This window comes from Ovis canadensis, chromosome 8 (assembly GCF_042477335.2).
Source record: "Ovis canadensis isolate MfBH-ARS-UI-01 breed Bighorn chromosome 8, ARS-UI_OviCan_v2, whole genome shotgun sequence".
NCBI classification, from domain to species: Eukaryota; Metazoa; Chordata; class Mammalia; order Artiodactyla; family Bovidae; genus Ovis; species Ovis canadensis.
Genome location: NC_091252.1, coordinates 67,897,150 through 67,921,916, shown reverse-complemented (window position 1 = coordinate 67,921,916; position 24,767 = coordinate 67,897,150). Strand labels below are relative to the sequence as shown.

The 24,767-nt window shown below is 38.8% G+C and overlaps 1 protein-coding gene across 1 annotated transcript in view; it reads right to left on the bottom strand.

Moving 5' to 3' along the window:
- Positions 1 to 24,767, bottom strand: part of ENPP3 (ectonucleotide pyrophosphatase/phosphodiesterase 3) — an 89,748-nt gene that overhangs the window by 41,720 nt on the left and 23,261 nt on the right. Inside the window, exons 4-10 of the mRNA XM_069599260.1 lie at positions 20,331 to 20,456; positions 16,781 to 16,841; positions 9,945 to 10,042; positions 4,162 to 4,241; positions 2,257 to 2,376; positions 1,607 to 1,716; positions 77 to 142 (exon numbers count right to left, since the gene is read on the bottom strand). Of these exons, the coding sequence (XP_069455361.1) occupies positions 77 to 142; positions 1,607 to 1,716; positions 2,257 to 2,376; positions 4,162 to 4,241; positions 9,945 to 10,042; positions 16,781 to 16,841; positions 20,331 to 20,456 (661 nt within the window). The remainder of the gene's footprint in view (positions 1 to 76; positions 143 to 1,606; positions 1,717 to 2,256; positions 2,377 to 4,161; positions 4,242 to 9,944; positions 10,043 to 16,780; positions 16,842 to 20,330; positions 20,457 to 24,767) is intronic.

The following is a 24,767-nucleotide window of genomic DNA, read 5'->3' as shown; positions in this document are numbered from 1 at the left end:
TAAAGTAAAGAAATACTTTCACTTTATTCCCACAGATAACCCGCTGAGCCAGCACTTCCCTGACACTAAGTATTACCTTTCAGCTTTGGGTAGGTCCAGCCACTGTAACAATGTAAATATCCTCTCTTCATATGTGACACTTCTGAAATGAAAAGTAAAAATAACTTTAAAAATTTCACCAACTCAAGGAGAACTTCGTTATATCCCTACTCAAGGAGACAGATTGATATTTTCGGATGTTTCTTTGGTGTTCATATACTATAAGAACACTGAAAGGGATTTAATATTACTCGAAGAGATTCCTGTTTTCAACACCTATACAAAGATACTTGTGCCTTGATATAAATTGTGTATTGCTGTCTTTCCTTCTCATTCATCTCTCCTTCACTGTTACTCCAATTAAAATAAAACTGTTTTACATTAGTTACTATTCATCCATTCAATTTGCTTATTTTTGTTCACTTCATTCATTTGTGCAGTTATGTGTACTATCTATTGTCAGCCATAATTTTGTTCCTTTTAAATGGAATTTATCAGTGAGAAAACCAAAGATGCCTTCCTTCCTAGAGGTCATACTAGAGTCAAGGAAGACAAACAATAAATAGGCCTTTTGTTGTCCTTCAGTTGCTAAGTTGTGCCAGACTCTTTGTGACCCCATGAACACCAGGCTTTGCGACCCCATGAACACAGGGAAGCACACCAGGCTTCCCTGTCCTTCACTGTCTCCCTAGGTTTGCTCAGACTCATGTCCTTTGAGTCAGTGATGCCCATAAATAAATTACATAGTGTATTAAAAGGTGATAAATGCTATGGGGGAAAAAAAGGAAGATGGGAACCAGAATAAGGGGCACTGGAGAAACTCAAGTGGGAGAATTTGAATTTGATATCTTACTGTGATCAGGCTAAGACAATATTGAGAAGGTAATTTTTGAGCAACAGCCAGAAGGAGGTGAAGGAGCGGGCTATGCAGATAAATGGAGTCAGATTATATCGGGCAGAGGAATAGCCTTTGCAGAGGCCCTGCAGTGGAAGCAAGCTTGGTGTCCTGGTGTACTGGGGCCACCAAAAATGTCAGTATGGCTTGAGAAGGGTGAGAGAACCCAGGAAAATGTTAGGAAAGGAGTCTAAGAGGCAAGGGGATAGCAGGGCCGCTACCAACCAGGGCTTGTTGGCTTTATTCTGTATAAAACGGAGAGCCTTGAAAGTGAGGGGTGCAAAACAGTGTCGTATTCAGACTTTTTTTTTTTTTAATAATTATTCTGGCTGATGAATTGAGAATAGATTACAAGAAACAGACATAGAAAGAGGGAGATGTGTTAAAAGGCAACTGAGGTAACACAGGCAAAGAGGATGACAGCTCAAACCAGTGTTGGTGCTGGAAGTAATCAAAAATTCTCAGACTGCATATATCTTGAATTAGAGGCATAAGCATTTACTGACAAACTGGATAAGAGATGTAAGAGGGAGAAATCAACGTTGACTTCAAGATTTTTGGCCCAAATAACTGGAAAAATAAAATTACCATTATGATTAAGACCAAACAAACAAACAAAAAATTCAAATCATTCCTGCCTAGATAGGATTACATTTGCAGGTGTTTTCCTACCCGTTGTATCTCTTATATTTGGAAGGAAAGGTGTCATTTATAGCCACATCTGATCCTGGCCAAAAGTAAGTACCAGCTTTTAAACCTTGATACATTGCTGTCAGCCAGATCTATAAGAAGAGAAAATTTTAAATAAGTGGAGGTCAAGAAAATAATCAGTTTGAGTAGAAATGGCGCTAATTATGAGAAACTGAACAATATTAAACCATTGCAAAATTATTTAATTATTAAAAGGTGTTGAAATTATTTTGAATTTGTCCTTGCAGCAGTTTTAAAAAGTTATTATCTAGGTATCCATTTCAAAAATCAAAAAACATAGGAAAGCAATAAGAAAGATCATTTTTCAAATTAGTAAAATTGTACAGTTCTTCTCTCCCTTTTAAAAATTTATAAAATAGAATGAGTTAGAAGTTAACATATAATCTTTCTGAGTAACTTCCAGGTTGATGTATTTATAATTCAACATCAAAGTCTCAAGGCAAATTAGGTGAACAATTATATACATTGAAAAGATTCAAATCATAATTATAAATAGTGCTTAAGCACCTTCCCACCCTTAGCTCTGAGAAATTAAAAAGACAACGTAAAACTCAGAGTGGAGAGAGAACAGTGATCCATTGTCATGTGGGGAAATGGAGAATGACACGTACTGGTTGCCCCTGCCACCAAGCTGCATTATCTTTCTCCTTTGAAGAAAGTGAAAAATTCTTGTTGAGGTTTACATCATACATATTATTGTCAATGATGCCATGTGATTCTGGATATAACCCCTAAAATGATAATTTCAGAAAAAAAAGATTTAAGATAAAGTAATACATTAACAAAACATGCATTTAAATTGAAATAGTGTAAGACCTATAATTTTTATTTGAAAAGAAGTCATATACCTTTCAATATAAACCCCCTAGATCTGAACCCAAATACCAAATACATGTATTATTATTACATATATACCAGTTCCACCATGGTCCATAGCTGCAAATGAATGATGTTAGGAAGATGATTTGTGTTGATGGTTTTACTGTAACTCTTAAATAACTTCTAATTATAGATTCTATATTACAATAATGATTAGGAATTGGTTTATCGGCCATAAGAGCAAGATATTTGTTACATAGAAGCTATTAAGTATCAGATGTTGGCCAATGGGTTAAAATGTGTTATCAGCACTCTAGAAGGAAGCTTGTCAAGTCTCTGTGCTTCTCCCTATCATTCATCCATCAATCCACTCATTCATTCATTCCAGTCACAAAGACTCATTTAATCATTCCACACATTTTCACTGAATGTCTATGAAACCATAGGCAATTATAACTACATTTAGATAGACTTTTAGGGTCATTATTTCAGAATATTACTATATATATATGAATATGGATACATGCACATATATAGAATAGTAATAGCACTTATACATAATCCCTTATTTATATAGACATATGGTGGTGCTAGCGGAAAAAAAATTCTACGTGCCAATGCAAAAGATATAAGAGATGTGGGTTCAATCCTGAGTGAGGAAGATCCCCTGGAGTAGGAAATGGCAACCCACTCTAGTATTCTTGCCTGGAAAATTCCACAGATAGAGGAGCCTGGCAGGCTGCAGTCCATGGTGTAGCAAGAGTTGGACATGACTTGGCGACTAAACAACAACATACATATATGTATGAGCACAACACATATATGTATTATATATTGTGTATGTAGACTTACACGTGTGTGTGTGTGCGTGCGGGTGCGTGCGCTAAGTTGCTCAGTCATGAGACCTGGGTTTGATCCCTGGGTCAAGAAGATCCTCTGGAGAAGGGAATGGCAACCCACTCCAGTATTCTTGCTTGGGAAATCCCATGGACAGAGGAGCCAGGGGGTCTACAGTCCATGGGGTTGCAAAGAGTCAGACACGATTGAGCAACTAACACACAGTAATAAAAAACTAAATGCAAAGTAGTAAAAATATAATATTCTTTGGCAAGAAAGGTTGAGGCAGAGGACTCCTTAAGATGTGCCCTGAATCTATAAATATTAAAAAACTCAATCTTCTTTTGAGTTCATTTTGATCATTTCATGTACATCTTCTCATACACTGAAGAGAATTCATTGCTCTATTTGCTTTATTTAAAGAGATATAGCCAGTTTGAATTCAACTATGAAATAAGAGACTTCACCAAATTAAATACAATTTTTAAAACTAGATAAGAAAGAGATTCTGCACATCAAAGTGGCTGTCTGCATACATAGCCTACCATTCCCACAGACCTTCAGATAAATGGGGGCTAATCAAAAGATCAGAGTAGAAGGTATTTCCCATTTCCTAGAGGCTATCTTGGCCTGTCACAGAGATAAATAAGCTGAACACTGGGACACTCATTCATAGATAACATCTCATAGCCCTGGACTGGCCTCATACTCAGACATTCCTTCCCAGCCTGAATTAAGCTGTGATCGCTACCACACATGATCCTGAATCTGTGGCTTGGCCAGCTCCTGCCTCAGCACGTCTGGTGTGGTCAGTTGCCCATCGGGGCTCTGTCAGTCTTGCCACTGGACCAAGCACTTACCGTGACAATGGTATAATGATTTGGGAAGGTTTTGGTTGGAAAGGCAGGTCTCAGGTATTGTGAATGAACTCCACATGTTTCTGCAACAAAGGACAGTGAGAAATTAAGACGTTGTTTCTTCCTCAGAAGTTGTTTGAATAACTAAAATTATGAACATGAAAGTTTCCCAGAGAAATAGAAAACTAACTGGGGGGTGAATTGCAGATAGAAAGAGGTTAAAATTCTGATGCTTAAAATTCCTCTGTTTCAAGGAATGACAGTTTTCAGGAGAGGAGAGTGCTAAGTCAAGTATCAGGAAAATTTTTCTGTGAAGAGCCAGATAATAAATAAATAGGCTTTGAGCAAATGGCATGGCTCTATTATAACAAAACTTTATTTGTAGACATCAAGACAAAGAAATTTCATGTAATTTCTTTTGCGTGGCACAAGGTGTTCTTTTTTTCCCCAACCATTTAAGAACGAAAACAGTTCTTAGCATTAGCAGACCATAGGGATAAGCAGAGTGGGCCAGATTTGGCCCAAAGGCCCAGACTGCTGACACCTGAGCTAAAAAGACCCTAAACTTTCAACACAGTGCCAGTTGTATTTGCTTTTGCTGTTCCACTCTTTCTGACCTGGCTCATTAAAGTAAAATTTTCTATATAATCTTTGCTTCCCAATATAACAAAAGCCAACACAACTATCTAGAAAACCGAAAAGGAATTGGACTTGTGTGAATGCACAAGCCCACGCCACGTAGCAACGTTTACAAAATTAACTTTCCGCCTTATTGTTTTCAGTACAGTTTCCATTTGATCGGCGAAGTTTCCTGTGCTCTGTTTTCCACAAAGCAGGGCATTAATTTTGCCTTCAGTTATTTTGTTGTTTTCATCTGTGCAATAACCTTGCTGAAGAAGGTCAGAACCACTAAGGTACATTCCTATTTCTTCTGCAAGGGTGAAGTATGAGACATTTTCTGTACCAAAATCCTATCACCTCTAATTCTAAAAGAGAACTTCACTACTCGAGATTCTATTTAGGTTAAACCAAAAGGTGCAAATGATTGTTGTCCAGAAAGCAACAAACTTTGCATCTGCAAATAATAAAGTTTTTCTCAAATAGGCTTGGAGTTGGTCTCCTTCCCAGCCAGGAAACCAGTATTTCCAATATGATCCAGGAATTTCCTCCTTCAGAATCTTCTTGGATCCGATATCAAGTCTACTAAATAGGAATCTGGTGGGGATAGTGAGGGTTGAAAGGTGGAGGGAAAGGAGCTTAAAAAAAAAAAAAAAAAAAAACACATTTCTAGCAAGTGCCTGAAGTGGTTCTGATGTACTTGAACCTAAAGCTTGCTCTAGGTCATAATGTATAATCAAAGATTAAAATAACCATTTTTGGTTTTTTTTTTTTCAGTCAGTACCACCAACAAATAAACCTTGTCCTCAAATAGACAAAGATATATTTAATATTGTTATGAAATCATATGATAAGAAATATAAAATGAGATCTAATCTACTGACATAATTAGAAGAATTTAAGTGGAGAAGACAATCATACAATAAAGAGAGATATAAGATTTCTGCTTTTACTTCCCTGAAGCATGTATAATGTGTTCAAATTCTTAAATGTGTCTAAAGGCACAGAGCATAAAATAAAAAGCAAACTAAGTTACCAGTGATGTGAAAACATGACACTTTCCTAGTCTTAAACAGGACATATCTGTGAACTATCTACAGATTCAAGCTACCATTTTTAACCACCTGCCTTTGAACAAGAGCTATTAGAGAAGAGTTCATCATAAGCAAGACCTACCATCATTTCTTCCTGATCTTAATCACTTAAATAATGACTGAACAGAATAATTTTGGAAGGATGCACAATAAACAGAATAAAAATAATAAAGAATAGTTGCTCCTGTAGAGAAAAAGTAGGAAGATCAGGAAAGAATCTGTTGTAACTTTCAATATCATTTTTTAAGTTTATTATTGGCATATTTTGTTCCTTAAAAAACATCTTATTAAAAAGAAAATAAACCAAAAATTTGAAAACATATATGGAATAAATATATACCCATAGTAACTATAAACTGTAAGAAGGAATAGAAGACTGAATGGATGAGCAGATAAAATAGCTGAAGAATGTACAGATGCAGCAAAAACACTTCAAGGAAAGGAGTTCATAGCAGTAAACAGCTACATTAAATAAAGAAGAAATTTCAAGCAAACAACCTAACTTTATACCTTAAGGAACTAGAAAAAGAACAAGCAAACTCCAAAGTCAGCAAAAGAGAAAAAAACAATAAAGATTATAGCAGAAATAAGTGAAACAGAGAAGAGAAAAGCAATTTTAAAAATCAGCAAAATTAAAGTAGGTTTTTTGAAAAGATAAAATTGACAAAACTTTAGCTACATTAGGAAAAAGAGAAGACTCAAATCAGTAAAGTCAGAAGCCAACACTACAGAAATAAAAAGGATTATAAGAGACTATTATGAACAAATGTAAAGAGTCTCCCCATGATACAGAAGCCCTGGGTTCAATCCCTGGATCAGGAAGATCCCCTGGAGAAGGAAACAGTAACCCATTCCAGTATTTGCCTGGAAAATTCCATGGACCCAGGAGCCTGGTGGGCTGCACAGTTGATAGGGCCACAAAGAGTTGGACATGACTGAGTGACTAACACTTCTAATGCTTCTCTAGTCTGAATTATGAAGAAATAGAAAATCTGAACCCACCAATAACAAGTAATGGAAAACTTCCTAACAGAAAAGCCCAAGATGGCTTCCCAGGTTAATTTTACCTAATATTTAAAGAAGCCTATCCTTTCTGAAGAGGATCTTCTTGACCCAGGAATTGAACTGGGGCCTCCTGTATTTCAGGCAGATTCTTTACCAACTGAGCTGTCAGGAAAGCCCTTTAAAGATGGATTAATGCCAATATTTAAAGAAGGAAAGTGAAAAGTGAGAGTGAAATTTGCTCAGTCATATCTGACTATTTGCCACCTCGTGGGCTATACAATCCATGGAATTCTCCAGGCCAAAATACTGGAGAGGGTAGCCTTTCCAGGGGATCTTCCCAACTCAAGAATTGAATTCAGGTCTTCCACATTGCAGGTGGATTCTTTACCAACTGAGCCACCAGGGAAGCCCAAGAATACTAGAGTGGGTAGCCTATCCTTTCTTTGGGGGATCTTCCTGACACAGGAATCAAACCAGGGTCTCCTGCATCACAGGCAGATTCTTTACCAGCTGAGCTATCAGGGATGCCCTTTAAAGAAGGGTTAATGCCAGTTCTCAAACTTTGCCAAAAAAAAAAAAAAAAACAAAGAGGAGAGAATATGCTAAGATTCATTTTATGAGATTAACATTACACTGATACCAAAGCCAGATAACGATACTAAAGAAAAAGAAAATTACAGGCCAATAACTTCATGAATTTAGATCAAAAAAATTCAACAAAATACTAGTAAGACAAATTCAACAGCACATTATCAGGATCATACACCAAAGTCAAGTGCGATTTATCCCTGGGATACAAGGGTGCTTACTACTAGTCTTCTCATAACCCCAGTTTCACATCTAACTTTCCAAGAAATCTGACATCCAGTTCAAGACAAATTACTTCTATCTCACTTGACAGTTTGCTGATCCTAGACCTTCTTTTGTCTGTTCTCATCCACAATGAGACAAGAGAATGTTCTCACTAGAGTCCATAACCCCTTGGTAGTCACTGGTATATCTCATGGCACTGTGGTATTAGACCATGCTCAGTCTCCAGGCAGTTTGATGGGACACTGGAGATGAAGTCCTAGACTTCCTTAAAGTGATGCCTTCTGTCACATACATCATCTCAAGCCTACCATTCTCTGGACGTCCTAATCCTAACTCTTTTACCACATCTACTCTTAATTGGACCTCCTAGAAATGAAGAGCCTATTTTGCCTTGGTGATGTCTTCACACATTAAAGAGACTATTAAACTATTAAAAAATAGTATAAATCTTCAAAAGGGAAGGCTCGCAATGGCCCAATATTTCACTGGTGTCCTTTGCAAGTTTCTGTGGGATGAAAAAATCAAATAATTCCACTTCTAAAGGGGTTCGGTTCAGCCTGGCTAGATAAATTCCCTTTGGGACCCAGGTTTTGCTATCTAGACTACTAGAGGAAATGCAGATAAGGAAATAGAAACTGAGTGTTGTGAATTACTTTCCAGGACACAGTGACTCAGCAGCAGTTGACAAATCCTGAATTTGGAGCCAGTTCTGTCAGAGACCAACCTCTTAATCTGTTAGCTTAAGATCTGCCTCAAAGAGTGAGGGGGAGGCTGAAGAGTCAAAGCCCTTTGTGTTGCAGGGGGAAGTAATTTACCTTTCTACAGTCAAGGAATGTTAGGGCTGGAATTAGCAGTAGAAATAATTAGGTCTAATCCTCTCATTTTCATACTGTAAAATTTTCATACTGCTCCGGGAGTTGGTGATGGACAGGGAGGCCTGGCATGCTGCAGTCCCTGGGGTCGAAAAGAGTCAGACATAACTGAGCAACTGAACGGAATCCTCTCATTTTACAAATGATGAATCTAAGGTCCAGGAAAGGTGATCAGCTTAAAGTCAAACAGCTTTTTAAAAAAATAATTTGGAGGAAAATAAAACTGTCATAAAATTTGAGGACCATGGCTGTAAAAGAGGGCCTAACAAAAGGAGGAAGTAAGAGAGGAACTGCAGAGCACTGAACAGTGCGGGCCCTGGAGCCAACCCTCTGATATTTCTCAGCTTTATGGCCTTGGCTATTCTATTCCTCATTTTTTTAAATTTTTATTTCATAATGGAGTATAGTTTATTTACAACATTATGTTAGTTTCAAGTGTACAGTAAAGTGATTCAGTTGCACGTGTATCTATTCCCTTTCAGATTTTTTTCCCAAATATAGGTTATTACTCCACTCCTCTCTATTATTAACTTTATAAAATTATGCCCTAGCACAAAAATACAACATCATGATAAAGATGACAATAAAAATGACAATTATAGTAATAACTTAAACCCATACAAGGTCCACTATGTATATAGTCTCGTGGTACTTTTATTAGATGGGAACATTTTACAGATGTAGAGACTGGGGCACCAACAGGGGAAGCAAACTTGCAGAGGTGGAGCCAGGTTCCAGGCATCTTGATTGCAGAGCTGGACAGAGATACTGGACTTTTCACCTGTGGTTGTTGTTGTTTAGTTGCTAAGTTGTGTCCAGCTCTTTGTGACCCCATGACTGTAGTCCACCAGGTTCCTCTGCCAATGGGATTTCCCAAGCAAGAATACTGGAGTGGAATGCCATTGCCTTCTCCAGGGGATCTTCCCAAACCAGGGTTCAAACTCGCATCTCTTGCATTGGCAGGCAAATTCTTTACTACTGAGCCACAAGGGAAGCCCCTTCACCTATGGGAGCCTTGGTATATGCTGTTCTGTCTGGTCTCCTCAGGTTCCTTCAGGTTCCTGTTCTTACTTGTCATATCCACCTTGCTAAAACCTAGAACCTAGATATGATAAGCACCATTTTTGAGACATTATCTAGGAACAGATTTTCACAGAAGTTATAGTCAATCACACAATAAACAAAAAGATGAGCATGCTGCAAAAAAAGAAGGAGGAGCCAACAAGTATAAAATAGTATCAATAGTAAAGTCATCAAAACTCTTGAGAGGAGCTGGGCTGAGACAAATCACTAACATTAAAGGTCAAAAAGAAAGCTGAACTATTTAGAGATTAACTAACTAGTTAATCTGTCATCCATACACATCTGATAGTAGGAGGCTTACTCAGTTTATTGATGTTAGGTATTAGAGTACTCCATGTCTGTAAATATTCAGCTCTAAATCCATCCATGGAAAACAAAATAACTGGTGGCAGGTCAAATCTGAAAGTGGAAAACAAAAATTTAGACAGGTATTTTGATTTTTTCAAAAAGACTCTTTTCTATACTACTTACAATTCTCTAAATTTGAGAATGCTAAGAAAGTACGTCAGAAATAGTTCTAAGTTTCCCTTTTTCTTTTTACATATTATTTCCCTTTATAATCAGTGTTTCCAGTACATTGTTAACCCATATAAAAATGCACAATTTTTTAAAATATGGATACATTCTTTTTTAAATTTAATTTTTTATTATTATTATTTTAAATGTACAAGTTTTTTTAAAGGTGTTACATAAATTATCTGGGTCTTTCAACTTGGGAATCTACCTTCTTTTGAGTTCTAGAGTTTAAACAGTTTTGGCCAACTTTATTTCCATTTGCTCCTTGTCACTGGCTATCTGTGACACTCAAGTATACCATGTAAGAAATTTGTCTAGCCCTGAGTGTTTACAATGAACAGGCAGTGAGCTGTGGAGAAAAATCAGGGGCTTCAGCCTCAGAAAGACTTGAAATCTATTCTCTTCACTAACAAAACATTAACAGAAATGGAATTCTATATTGTAGACCTTTCATAATTCTGGCTTTGGCTAAATATCCAAAAGCAATGATTCCTGAGTTCAATGCTCACACTCAAAATTATATGTTACAATTATTCTACCACTTTTTGGATACAACTATTGTTATTGTGTTATGGAATTCATGAACTCTGAAATTTATGTTTTATTATTGTGAAGTTCTACATTTTTGAACTTTCAGCATATTAGTATTAACTTCCAAAGCATTACAATCTCATTTTAGATGAGTATGTAAGTTACAATAATGAAAGGTAACTTTGGCTACCCATAAAAGGTAACTTTTATAGCCAGTGACTATCTTTTTTTTCCATCTAATATTTTTTTCACTTCTAAAATTGTATTTGTATTTTATACACACATAATTAAAGATGTATAGCTTCATAATTCTTTTCTATACTGAGCGCCACTGTGTAGCCATCACCGAGATCACAAAACAGAGTATTACTTAGAATCTTTCCCTCATGCTCTCATCTAGTCAAAAACTTATGCAAACCACACCTCACTACGATGATCAATGTCTTGACTTCTAACAGCATAGATTAGCTGTGTCTATTTTTGTACTTAGATTTGTATGCAACAGAATCATACAGTGTGTATTCCACTGTGTCTAGCTGCTTTTACTTAACATTATGCTTGAGGTCCACCCATAATTTTGCATATGGTTGTAGATCATTCATTCTCATGGCTGTCTAGAAGTCTAGTGAATGAGTAAACTACAACTGATTCATCCTGTTGATGGGCATTTGGATACTTTCCAGTTTAGGGCTATTATGAATAACAGCTATGAACACAGTAACTTTGTTTTGAATTTTAAACATAGTGCATGCAAATAAGAATGGCAAAGAAAATTTCAACTCTGTGCTCAAGCAGTTTATCTATACTGTTGAATAAGAATATGTGTTTCCAAGGAATTTGGTTAGAATACGTCTTTTAAAATTCTGACAAATGTGCAGTATTATCATAAAGAAAATTTTAAATGCTGTTATCAGCTAAAAACAAAAATAATTTCATTTCTCTCAATATGTTTGAGTAGAGCTAAAAAAATATTAGCATAGCCATCTATTTGCACATTATAAAGGAAATTGTGAGGAGAGTCTGGACGATGTCCATTTGGTTTCCCAGAATATGCATTTACTGAAGAGTAACCCATTTGACAACAGACTGGTTCCAAATAGGAAAAGGAGTATGTCAAGGCTGTATATTGTCACCCTGCTTATTTAACTTATATGCAGAGTACATCATGAGAAACGCTGGGCTGGAAGAAGCACAAGCTGGAATCAAGATTGCCAGGAGAAATATCAATAACCTCAGATATGCAGATGACACCACCCTTATGGCAGAAAGTGAAGAGGAACTAAAAGCCTCTTGATGAAAGTGAAAGAGGAGAGCGAAAAAGTTGGCTTAAAGCTCAACATTCAGAAAACGAAGATCATGGCATCTGGTCCCATCACTTCATGGGAAATAGATGTGGAAACAGTGGAAATAGTGGCAGACTTTATTTTGGGGGGCTCCAAAATCACTGCAGATGGTGACTGCAGCCATGAAATTAAAAGACACTTACTCCTTGGAAGAAAAGTTATGACCAACCTAGATAGCATATTGAAAAGCAGAGACATTACTTTGCCAACAAAGATCCATCTAGTCAAGGCTATGGTTTTTCCAGTGGTCATGTGTGGATGTGAGAGTTGGACTGTGAAGAAAGCTGAGCGCCAAAGAATTGATGCTTTTGAACTGTGGTGTTGGAGAAGACTCTTGAGAGTCCCTTGAACTGCAAGGAGATCCAACCCGTCCATTCTGAAGGAGATCAGCCCTGGAATTTCTTTGAAGGGAATGATGCTGAAGCTGAAACTCCAGTACTTTGGCCATCTCATGTGAAGAGTTGACTCATTGGAAAAAACTCTGATGCTGGGAGGGATTGGGGGCAGGAGGAGAAGGGGATGACAGAGGATGAGATGGCTGGATGGCATCACGGACTCGATGGACTTGAGTCTGAGTGAACTCTGGGAGTTGGTGATGGACAGGGAGGCCTGGCATGCTGCAATTCATGGGGTTGCAAAGAGTTGGACAAGACTGAGTGACTGAACTGAACTGAACTGAAGCCATTTAACAAGTGCCTGAGATGGACTTTGCGTTAGATGGGCTTCCCAGATAGCTCAGCTGGTAAAGTATCCACCTGCCATGTGGGAGACCTGAGTTCAATCCCTGGGGTGAGACGATCCCTTGGAGAAGGGAAAGGCTACCCACTCCAGTGTTCTAGACTGGAGAATTCAAGGACTGTATAATGCATGGTGTCGTAAAGAGTCAGACACGACTGAGCAAATTTCACTTCATTTCACTTGTGCTAAAAAAGTGAAAGTGAAAGTTAAGTCACTCAGTCCTGTCCAACTCTTTTGCAACCCCATGGACTACAGCCCACCAGGCTCCCCCATCCATGGGATTTTCCAGACTAGAGTACTGGAGTGGGTTGCCATTTCCTTCTCCAGGGGATCTTCCCAACCCAGGGATTGAACCCAGGTCTCCTGGATTGCAAGCAGAGGCTTTACTGTCTGAGTCACCATGGAACTTGTCACCTGTTCTAGATACTGAGAATAAAGGCATTAAGGAAGTATAGCCTTTAACTGTGTGTGTGTGCTTAGTCGCTCAGTTGTGTCTGACTCTTTGAGACCCCATGGACTGTAGCACACCAGTCTCCTCTGTCTGGATTCTCCAGGCAAAAATACTGGCATGGGTTGCCATTCCCTTCTCCAGGGGATCTTCTCGACCCAGGGATCAAATCTAGTCTCCTGCACTACAGGCAGATTCTTTATCATCTGAGCCACCAGGGAAGTCCCACAGCCCTTATCTAGGGGATGAAATTAAGAAGTAAACAGAAGTGATTAAGGACTAGATGTAGGTACAGGATGCTATTCAAGTATATAGATTCAGTCTTGGTAAGGTGAGAGCAGGCTCTCCAGGGGGTATGATGTGTGAACTGACCTATAAAGAACAAACTGAAATGATATGAAAAGAGAAAGGGACGAATGTTTCACTCAGGGAAAACACACTGTGCAAAAGCCCAGGTGAGATAAACAATGCATGCAATAACCTTTATGAGTCTCAGAAACACTGGGTTAAGCAAACAATAAAAGAAAACAAACAAACAAAAAAGAAAACAAAAGACAGACTTAAAAGGATATATGGTATGAGTGCATTTACATAAAATTCTGAACCATGAATCTATGGTGATGAACAATATGAAAAGATATGACACTGAAAGATGAACTCCCCAGGTTGGTAGGTGCCCAATATGCTACTGGAGAACAGTGGAGAAATAACTCCAGAAAGAATGAAGAGACAGAGCTAAAGTGAAAACAACACCCAGTTGTGGATTTCCGATGCTGTAAAGAACAATATTGCATAGGAACCTAGTCTACGAATCAAGGTAAATTGAAAGTAGTCAAACAGGAGATGGCAAGAGTGAATATCGACATTTTAGGAATCAGTGAACTAAAACAGACTGGAATGGGTGAACTTAACTCAGATGACCATTATTTCTACTACTGTGGACAAGAATCCCTTAGAAGAAATGGAATAGCCTTCATAGTCAACATAAGAGTCCAAAATGTAGTACTTGGATGCAATCTCAAAAACGACAGAATGATCTCTGTTAGTGTCCAAGGCAAACCATTCAATATCACAATAATCCAAGTCTATGCCCCAACCAGTAATGCTAAAGGAGCTGAAGTTGAATGGTTCTATGAAGACGTACAAAACCTTCTAGAACTAACACCCAAAAGAGATGTTCTTTTCATTTCAGGGGTCTGGAATGCAAAAGTAGAAGTCAAGAGATACCTGGAGTAACAGGCAAGTTTGACCTTGGAGTACAGAATGAAGCAGGGCAAAGGCTAACAGCGTTTTGCCAAGAGAATGCACTGATTATAGAAAACACCCTCTTCCAACAACACAGGGATGACTCTACACATGGACATCACCAGATGGTCAATACCAAAATCAGACTGATTATATTCTCTGCAGCCAAAGATGGAGAAGCTCTATACAATCAGCAAAAACTGTGGTGCTGGAGAAGACTCTTAAGAGTCCCTTGGATTGTAAGATCAAACCAGTCAATCATAAAGGAAATCAGTCCTGAATATTCATTGGAAGGACTGATGCTGAAGCTGAAGCTCCAATACTTTGGCTACCTGATCTGAAGAGCTGACTCATTGGAAAAACCCCTGATGCTGGGAAAGACTGAAGGCAGAAGGAGAAGGGGACGACAGAGTGTGAGATGGTGGGATGGCATCACTGACTCGATGGACATGAATTTGAGCAGGCTCCAGGAGTTGGTAATGGACAAGGAAGCCTGGTGTGCTGCAGTCCATGGGGTCGTAAAGAGTCAGACACGACTGAGCAACTGAACTGAACTGATGGTGATGAAAATCAGAACAGAGACATCTTTCTGGGGACATGGAAATATTCTATATATTGGAAATATTCTATATCTGTGGGTTACATAGGTTTCTGAATTTCTAAAAATTATACTGAAGTGTGAACACTTCAATGCACAAGAACTACATCTCAAAAAATAAAAACAGAAAATTTAGACTGTTTACAGTGTGTAGAAAACAATCATCCAGGAATTTAAGTGACATATTGCAATTTGTGTTCAGTTCAGTTCAGTTGCTCAGTTGTGTCTGACTCTTTGTGACTCCAGGGACTGCAGCATGCCAGGCCTCCCTGTCCATCACCAACTCCTGGAGTTTAGTCAGTCTCATATCTATTGAGTCAGTGATACCATCCAACCATCTCATCCTCTGTCATCCCCTTCTCCTTCTGCCTTCGATGTTTCCCAGAAACAGGGTCTTTTCCAATGAGTCAGTTCTTCGCATCAGGTAGCCAAAGTATTGGAGTTTCAGCTTCAGCATTAGTCCTTCCAATGAATATTCAGGACTGATCTCCTTCAGAATGGACTGGTTGGATCTCCTTACAGTCCAAGGGACTCTCAAGAGTCTTCTCCAACACCACAGTTCAAAAGCATCAATTCTTTGGCGCTCAGCTTTCTTTATAGTCCAACTCTCAAAGTCATTAGCACAATTCTGATTTTAAAATTTATGTTAATAAATATGGCTTCAAAATAATCTTGCAGCTTAAAAACAGGGTCATACATCTATGCAATCAGGATGTTGATTTTCTTCTCACATGAAATCTTCTGAACTTGGCACTATTATGGTTGCTATTACTATTATTACTATTATTCTGATTTTACAGATAAAGTTTAAGGAAGTTACTAAGGCAAAGTCCTAAGGAAATCAGGACCCAAACTCAAGTCTTTTTTTTTAAAATTCTAAATTCTTTACTCTTCTAACTAGAAACTTCTGAAAAGGATAGCTGGATCTGGTATAAACCAAAGTAACATGATATACAAATAGACACATTATCCACACACATTTTTTTAAATGAAGTAATATTATCTAAAAATGTCTCCATCAATTCTTTCTATAGCCTGATAGTATTTTCTCTTTCTTTTGTCTCGTTATCATGTTCCCACTCACTGCTTGGGCCAGAAGAGTGAAGCAGATGAAGGGCAGAAAGGAATACCAGAGGCAAAGGGGAAATCCACCTTGACTGCGAGGGGACATGGGGCATACTTCTGGGGCTGGACCAAGTCCAGGAGCAGCCATCATAAACATGTGAAGGAGTTCATGGGAAGGTGGGGTGAGATGTGATGCCTCACATGTTCATCACCCATGCCCACCTGACAGAGTTTCCCTCATCCATTCTCCAAGGTCCACCTTGCACAGTGAGGCCTTCCATGGACAATTCTCTTCCCTTTCCCTCAGTGAGAATAAATCTGAGGGGCCAGGATGATAATGGAAAAAGAGTTTGGGCTAACGTCATTTAGATCTAAATTCTAGTTCTGATTTTTATAGGACCTTGGGATGTGACTACAGATACTTCAACCATTTTTTAAGTCATTGTTGTAAGATAATAACTTAATACAAGTTGCTTTGTAAACAATAAAGCAAACCAAAGTGTGTTGTGAGTTGGAAGCTACAAGGAAGCTAATCTTTTGTTAATTGTTTTGTTTTCAAGTGTAAACATGGTGGAGGAAATTTCGTCCTGCCTTAACTACATTTCCACGTTCCATCTATTAAAGGAGGATAAACAGGGCTGTGTCCGTCTCACCCTTCTGGGCACTGAGGCTGCTGGGCTGTGCTGCACTCTTCTTGCACCCATGGGGTTTCTCCTGAAAAGCATGAGATCAACATCTTTAGACAAGAGAAGAGAAACCAACATTCAATGGAGTCGATCTTTCCAAATGACTTCGTTCATGCTACTCCAATGACGAAATTCATACAGAAGGTGTTAAATGCTAGCTCACATGTTGGCAAGGTCAGTGCCTGTAGCAATTTGCACAGATCAGTAATCTATACTAACAATATCAAGAAGCCCATCTTTACAAGAAAACAAAGGGAATTCTTTTAGCTGGAAAGGGACGATTGCTTCTTTCTTTTTTTTTTTCCCTTGAAGACAATGCTTTCCCAACCACTAGGAAAAAATGAGCTTAATAAATGAAAGTGTTAATCACTCAGTTGTGTCTGGCTCTTTGCAACCCCGTGGACTGTAGTCCACCAGGTTCCTCTGTCCATGGGGTTTCGCAGGAAAGAATATGGGAATGAACTGCCACTCCCTTCTCCAGGGGATCCTCCTGACCCAGGGATCAAACCTGGGTTTCCTGAACTGCAGGCAAATTCTTCACCAACTGAGCTACCAGGGGCCCTTTAATTGACATAGGTATATAGTCTAAAGAAAAATGAAAAGAAAGCAAGAATAAAGGAGAAATAACCAAGGAGAATAATTGATATTTATATTAAATGGGAAAAGTTGAACAAATTTTTAATATCATAACTTAAAAATTCTCACTCCACGGATGTTTCTATTTATAGAACATTTCAGCTCATTAATGAAGTAGAAATGATCTAGTATGAATGCAATCATTTGCAACTCCTAATGGACTATAGTCCATGGGTCACAAAGAGTTGGACACAACTTAGCAACTCAGCACACATGCAATGGAGCCATGCAATCATCATACATGCCTAACATGACCAAAATAACCCCAAACAGACAGATATGGCTCTTGATGGAAGTAACACCACTACTTGTGAAGAATGCATGATAGATAGATAGATAGGTAGGTAGACACTTGAATCTGAACAGTCCTCTAATTCTAACTACCAGTTTGCAGGAAATATGGGAGAAGACAAAATGCTTAAGTCACAGAAGATCCAATCTACAAATCCCAGACTGGAAAATTCTACAGAATAAATGACTCCTTTATCCAACATGTGAATTGCAGGAGAGGAACTAAAGTAAGGGAGAACCTACTTTTAAGGGACTTGAAATATATCAGCCAATTGAAATGTCTGAAATCTCTTTGGACCCTACTTGAAACAAATATTTTTTAATATCATGAAACAGAAAAATCTGAACACAGATAATAAATATTATAATTTATGAAGACATTTTTAGATATATTGATGTATTCTAATTTTGTTAAATGTTCATCTTTTTTAGATATATGCTAGAGATATTTATAGATGAATGATATTAACATTAGGATTTCCTTTGATGTAATCTAAAATTTTGAAAGCTAGGTTGGGGGTATTTTATTAAGAAAAAACTCCAAAACTTGAAAATGAGCAAAAGGAGAACTGATAATTAGACTTCATTTTAATGTCATGCTGCTAATTATTATAATCTTAAAAACCACTCTCTGGATTGTCTAATTGCCTAGAAGTATATACCTTTAACTAGCTTATCTTTTAGTATTTATTTTACACCTTAGTAAGGATAGCATTTTGGAGGAGGAAATGGCAACCCACTCCAGTGTGCTTGCTGAGAAAATCCTATGGACAGCAGAGCCTAGTGGCGCCTGGTGGGCTAAAGTTCGTGGGGTCACAAAGAGTCGGACAGGACTGAGTGACTGAGTATACACACAAGGATTCATTTAATCAGTAGAAAACTAATAACAGTGTAACTGATTCTTGTCTGATAGCAGGTAAATTGTCCTGTAACACAGCAAATCGTTTGTGTCCCACCAAAAATTATATCTTTAGTGATTTCGTTTCAACACGCTTTCAGTTCTATGTATACTTAGTTTCTGAGCCTCTGAACCAGCTTAAGACTCCAGTCGGCTATCTCCTTAAAGAGTTAATGACTCTTTGATATATTTGCTTTGTATTTGTTAGAGTCATATTTTTATCTTTTTGAAAATTTCACTGTGTCAGCATGAGACAAGACTGGTCATGAGCTGATCATTGCTGAAGAAAGGTGACGGACCTATGGTAAAAACATACTATTCTCTTCCATCTATACATTAGAAATTAATCTTTTTTTTTTCAAAATTCTAAACTTATAAAAGTAACTAGCTGGTTTCTTACACAAGAAATTATTCAAATTCCCTCCAACTCCTGCCTGGAGACACAATTTTGGCAAGAATCATTTACCTCTGTGAAGTGTTGAATTCTTAGAGTAAGAAAACACCTTTGTTTAAAAAATAAAACTGAAATGATTCAGGGAACACTACCAAAGTAATTAATTAGTGGTAATGGTAAACTTCAACATTGCCTGTAACAATCGCTTTTGTTTTTGCTAAATTCAAGAAACACTGTGCAATGAATTCAGTGAGAAAATTTACCACATGACCAGAGAATCACTACTGAGATAAAAAATTAAGAGTCATAAAATTAGGGTAGAAGGCAGGAGACTACAAAGGTCAGAGGCAGTATGGTCAGTGAACTTACTAGAGAAACAAGCAAACTGGAAACTATACTTGCTTTGTGAATTTAGATGGATTTTTAATGACACAATATTCACTGTTAAGTACCAATTATTATTTAAAAACAGACTTACTATTTGGAGCTTTTACTTTCCTTTCTGATTGCCTTTCTTAGCTGATATTCAATTATATTTTGCATAAAAACTGATTTGTCTATTAATGCAAAACCCATTTTCTACTAAGGGATAATAATGTTTCTACTATAACATTTTCTTCCTATTTAAAAAAATCAAAATTCAATTTAATCTCTTTTTTGTCTAAAGATGTTACATATGTTGATTATGAGAAAAGGGTTGACAGCAATTGTTTCAGCAAAACTTGAAGCAATTTTGTTGCTAAATGTATGTGTGCATTTTTCTTAAGTCTCATCAGATATTTAGAGAGATTGGTGATTTTTTTTAATCTGCACCCCTAAAGTAGCAAAGCAAGTGAAATCAGGCATTGATAAACCTGGATTCTCATCTTGGCTCTGCATGACTTCTCGCCAGTCCTAAATCAGCCATTAAACCAACCACTCAGGACATAGTTGTTTCAACAATCCTATTGGTTTAACCAACTGCTATTTGGGCCAGAGAATCTTGTTTGCGATGTTTTAACTTTAGGATCTGCCATCCCATGTCTCAAACCACAAGGATGTCTATGATAGTCATTGGACTGAAAAAGATCTTGCTCTACAGACAACATGGAACGTTGAGTTTTTTCTTCTATAACATCTACGCTATGAGCTCATTTTCTCTATCATACACAAAACACATTTCTTCTCACAGTAAACACATTGTGTCTTTTCTTCCACACAGAGTGGCTAAAAATTCTTTAACTGGTTTTAATATTTGCAGCCTAGGCCAGCTCTAAGGTCACTGAACTCATGGAGGCAAAGGGGCAACACCTGCTTACCTTGGCAAACACTCTTATAGTCAGCACAGCAGTCTTTCCTCTGTATACAGTCATCTGAACAAGAGCAAAGGCTGGATTCCAATCTGGTCTCCCCACAGCGAAATTTATTGCATGTCCATATTTGAGCTGAAGAATTACACATTTCAGTTTTGAGCATACAACTTCTTTTAAGCATCCAATACCAAAAATATAAACTTCATGCATTTCTTCTTGTATTATCATACAGTCAAATGCTTAGTTTATCTGCATCCACCAATGAAAATACATAACACAAATAAGGGGCAATCCACCACTTTTCCTCTTTTGGCATGGGTGGCAGAGAGGAATGTAGCTTTATAAGCTGTGTTTCTGGTCTACCTATCAGGTACACCTCTGAGTTTGGAGAAACTGAACACCTGTCCTATTCCCACCCAAGGATAAAAGAACTACCAGCCTTGAGTGACCATCTCCACCCAAAAGCAGCCTGCCCAGCCTGATCTAAGGACCAACATCAAGGAAGAGGCAGGGACAACAGGAGTAACAGGAACATGGTCAGGTCTGTAAGCACATAGGCAGCCAGGGTACATTCCAGCTGACAGTAAAGAATGGTAGATCAGCTCCCCAAAGTGCCTCTGGTATTTTTCCAAGATAAGCACTTAATGTGAGATCAGTTTCAGTAAATCTAGAGGAGATTGTTTCCTGAAGGGCCACCTGCCAGGAAATGGTGACTGGCATTAATGTCAGCCCTATGATCAGACAAACGCATTGGCTAGGTGACAGCTGTATGTTTCAGTCATGCAGTGCTCTTCATTCTTCATTATATATTATGTACTTAGAAAGAAAAGGTTTTTTAATAATGAATCAAAGGGAATACAGAGCTTATGCATACTGGGTTATCTCCTCTACCTCAAGCCCTTTTCAGAATAATGTAAGGAGCTCTACTCTTCTAATCTTCATTATCATTAAACCACTAGACACACCACCACCACTTCCCTTGACTTCCTAGAAAATTAGATATTGCAAACTAAGCTGTCTCTTCCACCTCAAGAACAATGTTTCTCCCAATTAAAATAAATAAATTTTTTTAGGAGAACAGCATAAAGATGGTGGAGGAATAGGACGGGAAGACCACATTCTCCCTCACAAATTCCTCAAAAGAACATTTCAACACCGAGCAAACTCCACAAAACAACTTCTGTAGGACATCAGGCAACCAGAAAGGCAGACCATTGTCTTCAAAAACAGGTAGAAAAAAATATAAAAGATGAAAAAGGAGACAAAGGAGGTGGGGAGGGAGCTCTGTCCCGGGAAGGGAAGCCCATCCCGGGAAGGGAATTTTAAGAAGAGAGGTCTCCAAACACCAGGAAACACTCTCCCTGCCGAGTCTGTGGCGAGCCTTGGAAACGCACAGGGCAACATAACGGGAAGGAAAAATAAAGAAATAATTAAAACCAAGAGATTACAAGCCCACAAGTAACTCCCCCAGCGGAAAAGCAGCACAGACGCCTGCATCCGCCATTGGGAAGCGGGGGCAGGGCAGGGACGCGCGGGAGGCGCGGGCTGCAGTGCTTTGTAAGAATCGGGCAGGAACGCCCCACACGCAACCAGAACGATCTAACTTGGGCTAGCAAACCAGACTGTGGGATAGCTACCACGCGAAAAGCTCGAACATAAGACACCGCCAGGACCGAGCACAGAACAAAGGACGGAACGGAAAAAGCCGGCTGCAGACCATCCCCCGCCGGGGACAGGCAGCCAGAGCCGTAAGGACTGGAAAGGGGCAATTGCAGACCCAGAGAGACTTTACTCACCTAACTGCAAGCAGGCTTCTTTGCTAAGACTTCTGGGGGTGCTGGACAGTCACCATCTGCCTCATGGGGGGCGCCAGCAGTCCACCCAGAAAGCTGAGCAGCAGTGGCAGAAAAGGTGACAAGTCGCGGCAATCGCGCTCGCCAAACTCCTGAGCTACTCGGACCTGGGAAGGGCACAAAGCGCAGTCCCAGCCAAATCTGTGCCTCTGAGGGCTGCCTGAGCGCCGAACCTGAGCGGCTTGGACCGGGGAAGTGCACGCAGCCTAGGGCCGGCCCCAGACGGTTCCCGGCTGAGCATCGTAGAGCCGGAGCGGTTTGTGCGCCGCAAGAAGGGACAGGTCAAGCGGGGCTGAGACACTGTGTGCACACGACAGTGCTATTTGTTTGCAGCATCCGCCCTCCCCACAGCACGACTGAACTAGTGAGCCTAAAAAACCAGCAAACAGAAGAAGTTAAACAGAGGGAACCACCTTGGAAGTGATCCCACACAGCCCACAACATCAGAGAAGGGGCAGAAATATTTTTACTATTTTTAAAATCATTCCTTTTTTTTTTCTTTTTTCTTTTTTTTTCTAACTTTTTTAAAAATTGTTAAGTCTTCTATTTCTCCTCTAATTTTTATTTCTATAACCTACCATTACTATTTTTAAAAAAAAAGACTTTTTTTTTTTAAGGCAAACACCATATATAGTCTTTGGATGGTTGTTGGTGGGTTTTTGTTTTTTTGTTGTTGTTGTTGTTTTTTGTTTGTTTGTTTTTTAATAATTCTTGTGTTTTTTTTCTTTCTTCCTTTTTCCTTCTGCTTCTTTTCTTTAATATTGTATTTTTGAGAATCCAACCTCTACTCTAGATTTTTAATCTTTGCTCTTAGGTTTTTGTTGTCAATTTTGTACATTTAAAAACCCAAACTTCACTACCCAAGTTTACCTGAGAGCGAGATTACTGGCTTGACCACTCTCTCCTCCTCTGGACTCTCCTTTTTCTCCACCAGGTGGCCTCTGTCTCTTTTCTCCCCCATCTCTTCTCTATCCAACTCTGTGAATCTCTGTGTGTTCCAGACGGTGGAGAACACCTAAGGAACTGGTTACTGGCAGGATTTGTCTCTCTCCTTCTCATTCCTCTCTCTTATCCTCCTGGTCACCTCTGTCTACTTCCTCCCTCTCCTCTTCCCCGTATAACTCCGTAAATACCTCTGAGCGGTCCAGACTATAGAGCGCACATAAGGAAGTGACTACTGGCTAGCTTGCTCTTTCCTCTTTTGATCTCACTGCATCTCATTCCAGTTACCTCTAACTACCCCCTCCATCTTCTCTTCTCCTTGTAACTCAGTGAACCTCTCTGAGTGTCCCTCAATGTGGAGAAACTTTTCATCTTTAACCTAGATGTTTTATCATCAGTGCTGTATAGATGGAGAAGTCTAGAGGCTACTGTAAAAATAAAACTGAAAACCAGAAGCAGGAGGCTTAAATCCAAAGCCTGAAAACATTAGAGAACTCTTGAATTCAGGGAACATTAAGCAATAGGAGCTCATCAAATGCCTTCATACCTACACTGAAACCAAGCTCCACCCAAGGGCCAACAAGTTCCAAAACAAGACATACCACTCAAATTCTCCAGCAACACAGGAACACTCCCCTGAGCTTCAATATACAGGCAGCTCAAAATTATTCCAAAACCTTTGATGTCTCATAACCCATTACTGGTCACTCCACTGCACTCCAGAGAGAAGAAACCCAGCTCCACCCACCAGAACTCCAACACAAGCCTCCCTAACCAGGAAACCTTGACAAGCCACTGATACAACCCCACCCACAGTGAGAAAGCTCCATAATAAAGAGAACTCCACAAATTACCAGAATATAAAAAGGCCACCCCAAACGCAGCAATATAACCAAGATGAAGAGACAGAGGAATACTCAGCAGGTAAAGGAACAGGAGAGTTGCCCACCAAACCAAACAAAAGAGGAAGAAGTAGGAAATCTACCGGAGAAGGAATTCTGAATATTGATAGTGAAAATGATACAAAATCTTGAAATCAAAATGGAATCACAGATAAATAGCCTAGAGACAAGGATTGAGAAGATGCAAGAAAGGTTTAACAAGGACCTAGAAGAAATAAAAAAGAGTCAAAATATAATGAATAACGCAATAAATGAGATCAGAAACACTCTGGAGGCAACAAATAGTAGAATAACGGAGGCAGAAGATAGGGTTAGTGAAATAGAAGATAGAATGGTAGAAATAAATGAATCAGAGAGGAAACAAGAAAAACGAATTAAAAGAAACGAGGACAATCTCAGAGACCTCCAGGACAATATGAAACGCTCCAACATTCGAATTATAGGAGTCCCAGAAGAAGAAGACAGAAAGAAAGATCATGAGAAAATCCTTGAGGAGATAATAGTTGAAAACTTCCCTAAAATGGGGAAGGAAATAATCACCCAAGTCCAAGAAACACAGAGAGTTCCAAATAGGATAAACCCAAGGTGAAACACCCCAAGACACATATTAATCAAATTAACAAAGATCAAACACAAAGAACAAATATTAAAAGCAGCAAGGGAAAAACAACAAATAACACACAAGGGGATTCCCATAAGGACAACAGCTGATCTTTCAATAGAAACTCTTCAGGCCAGGAGGGAAT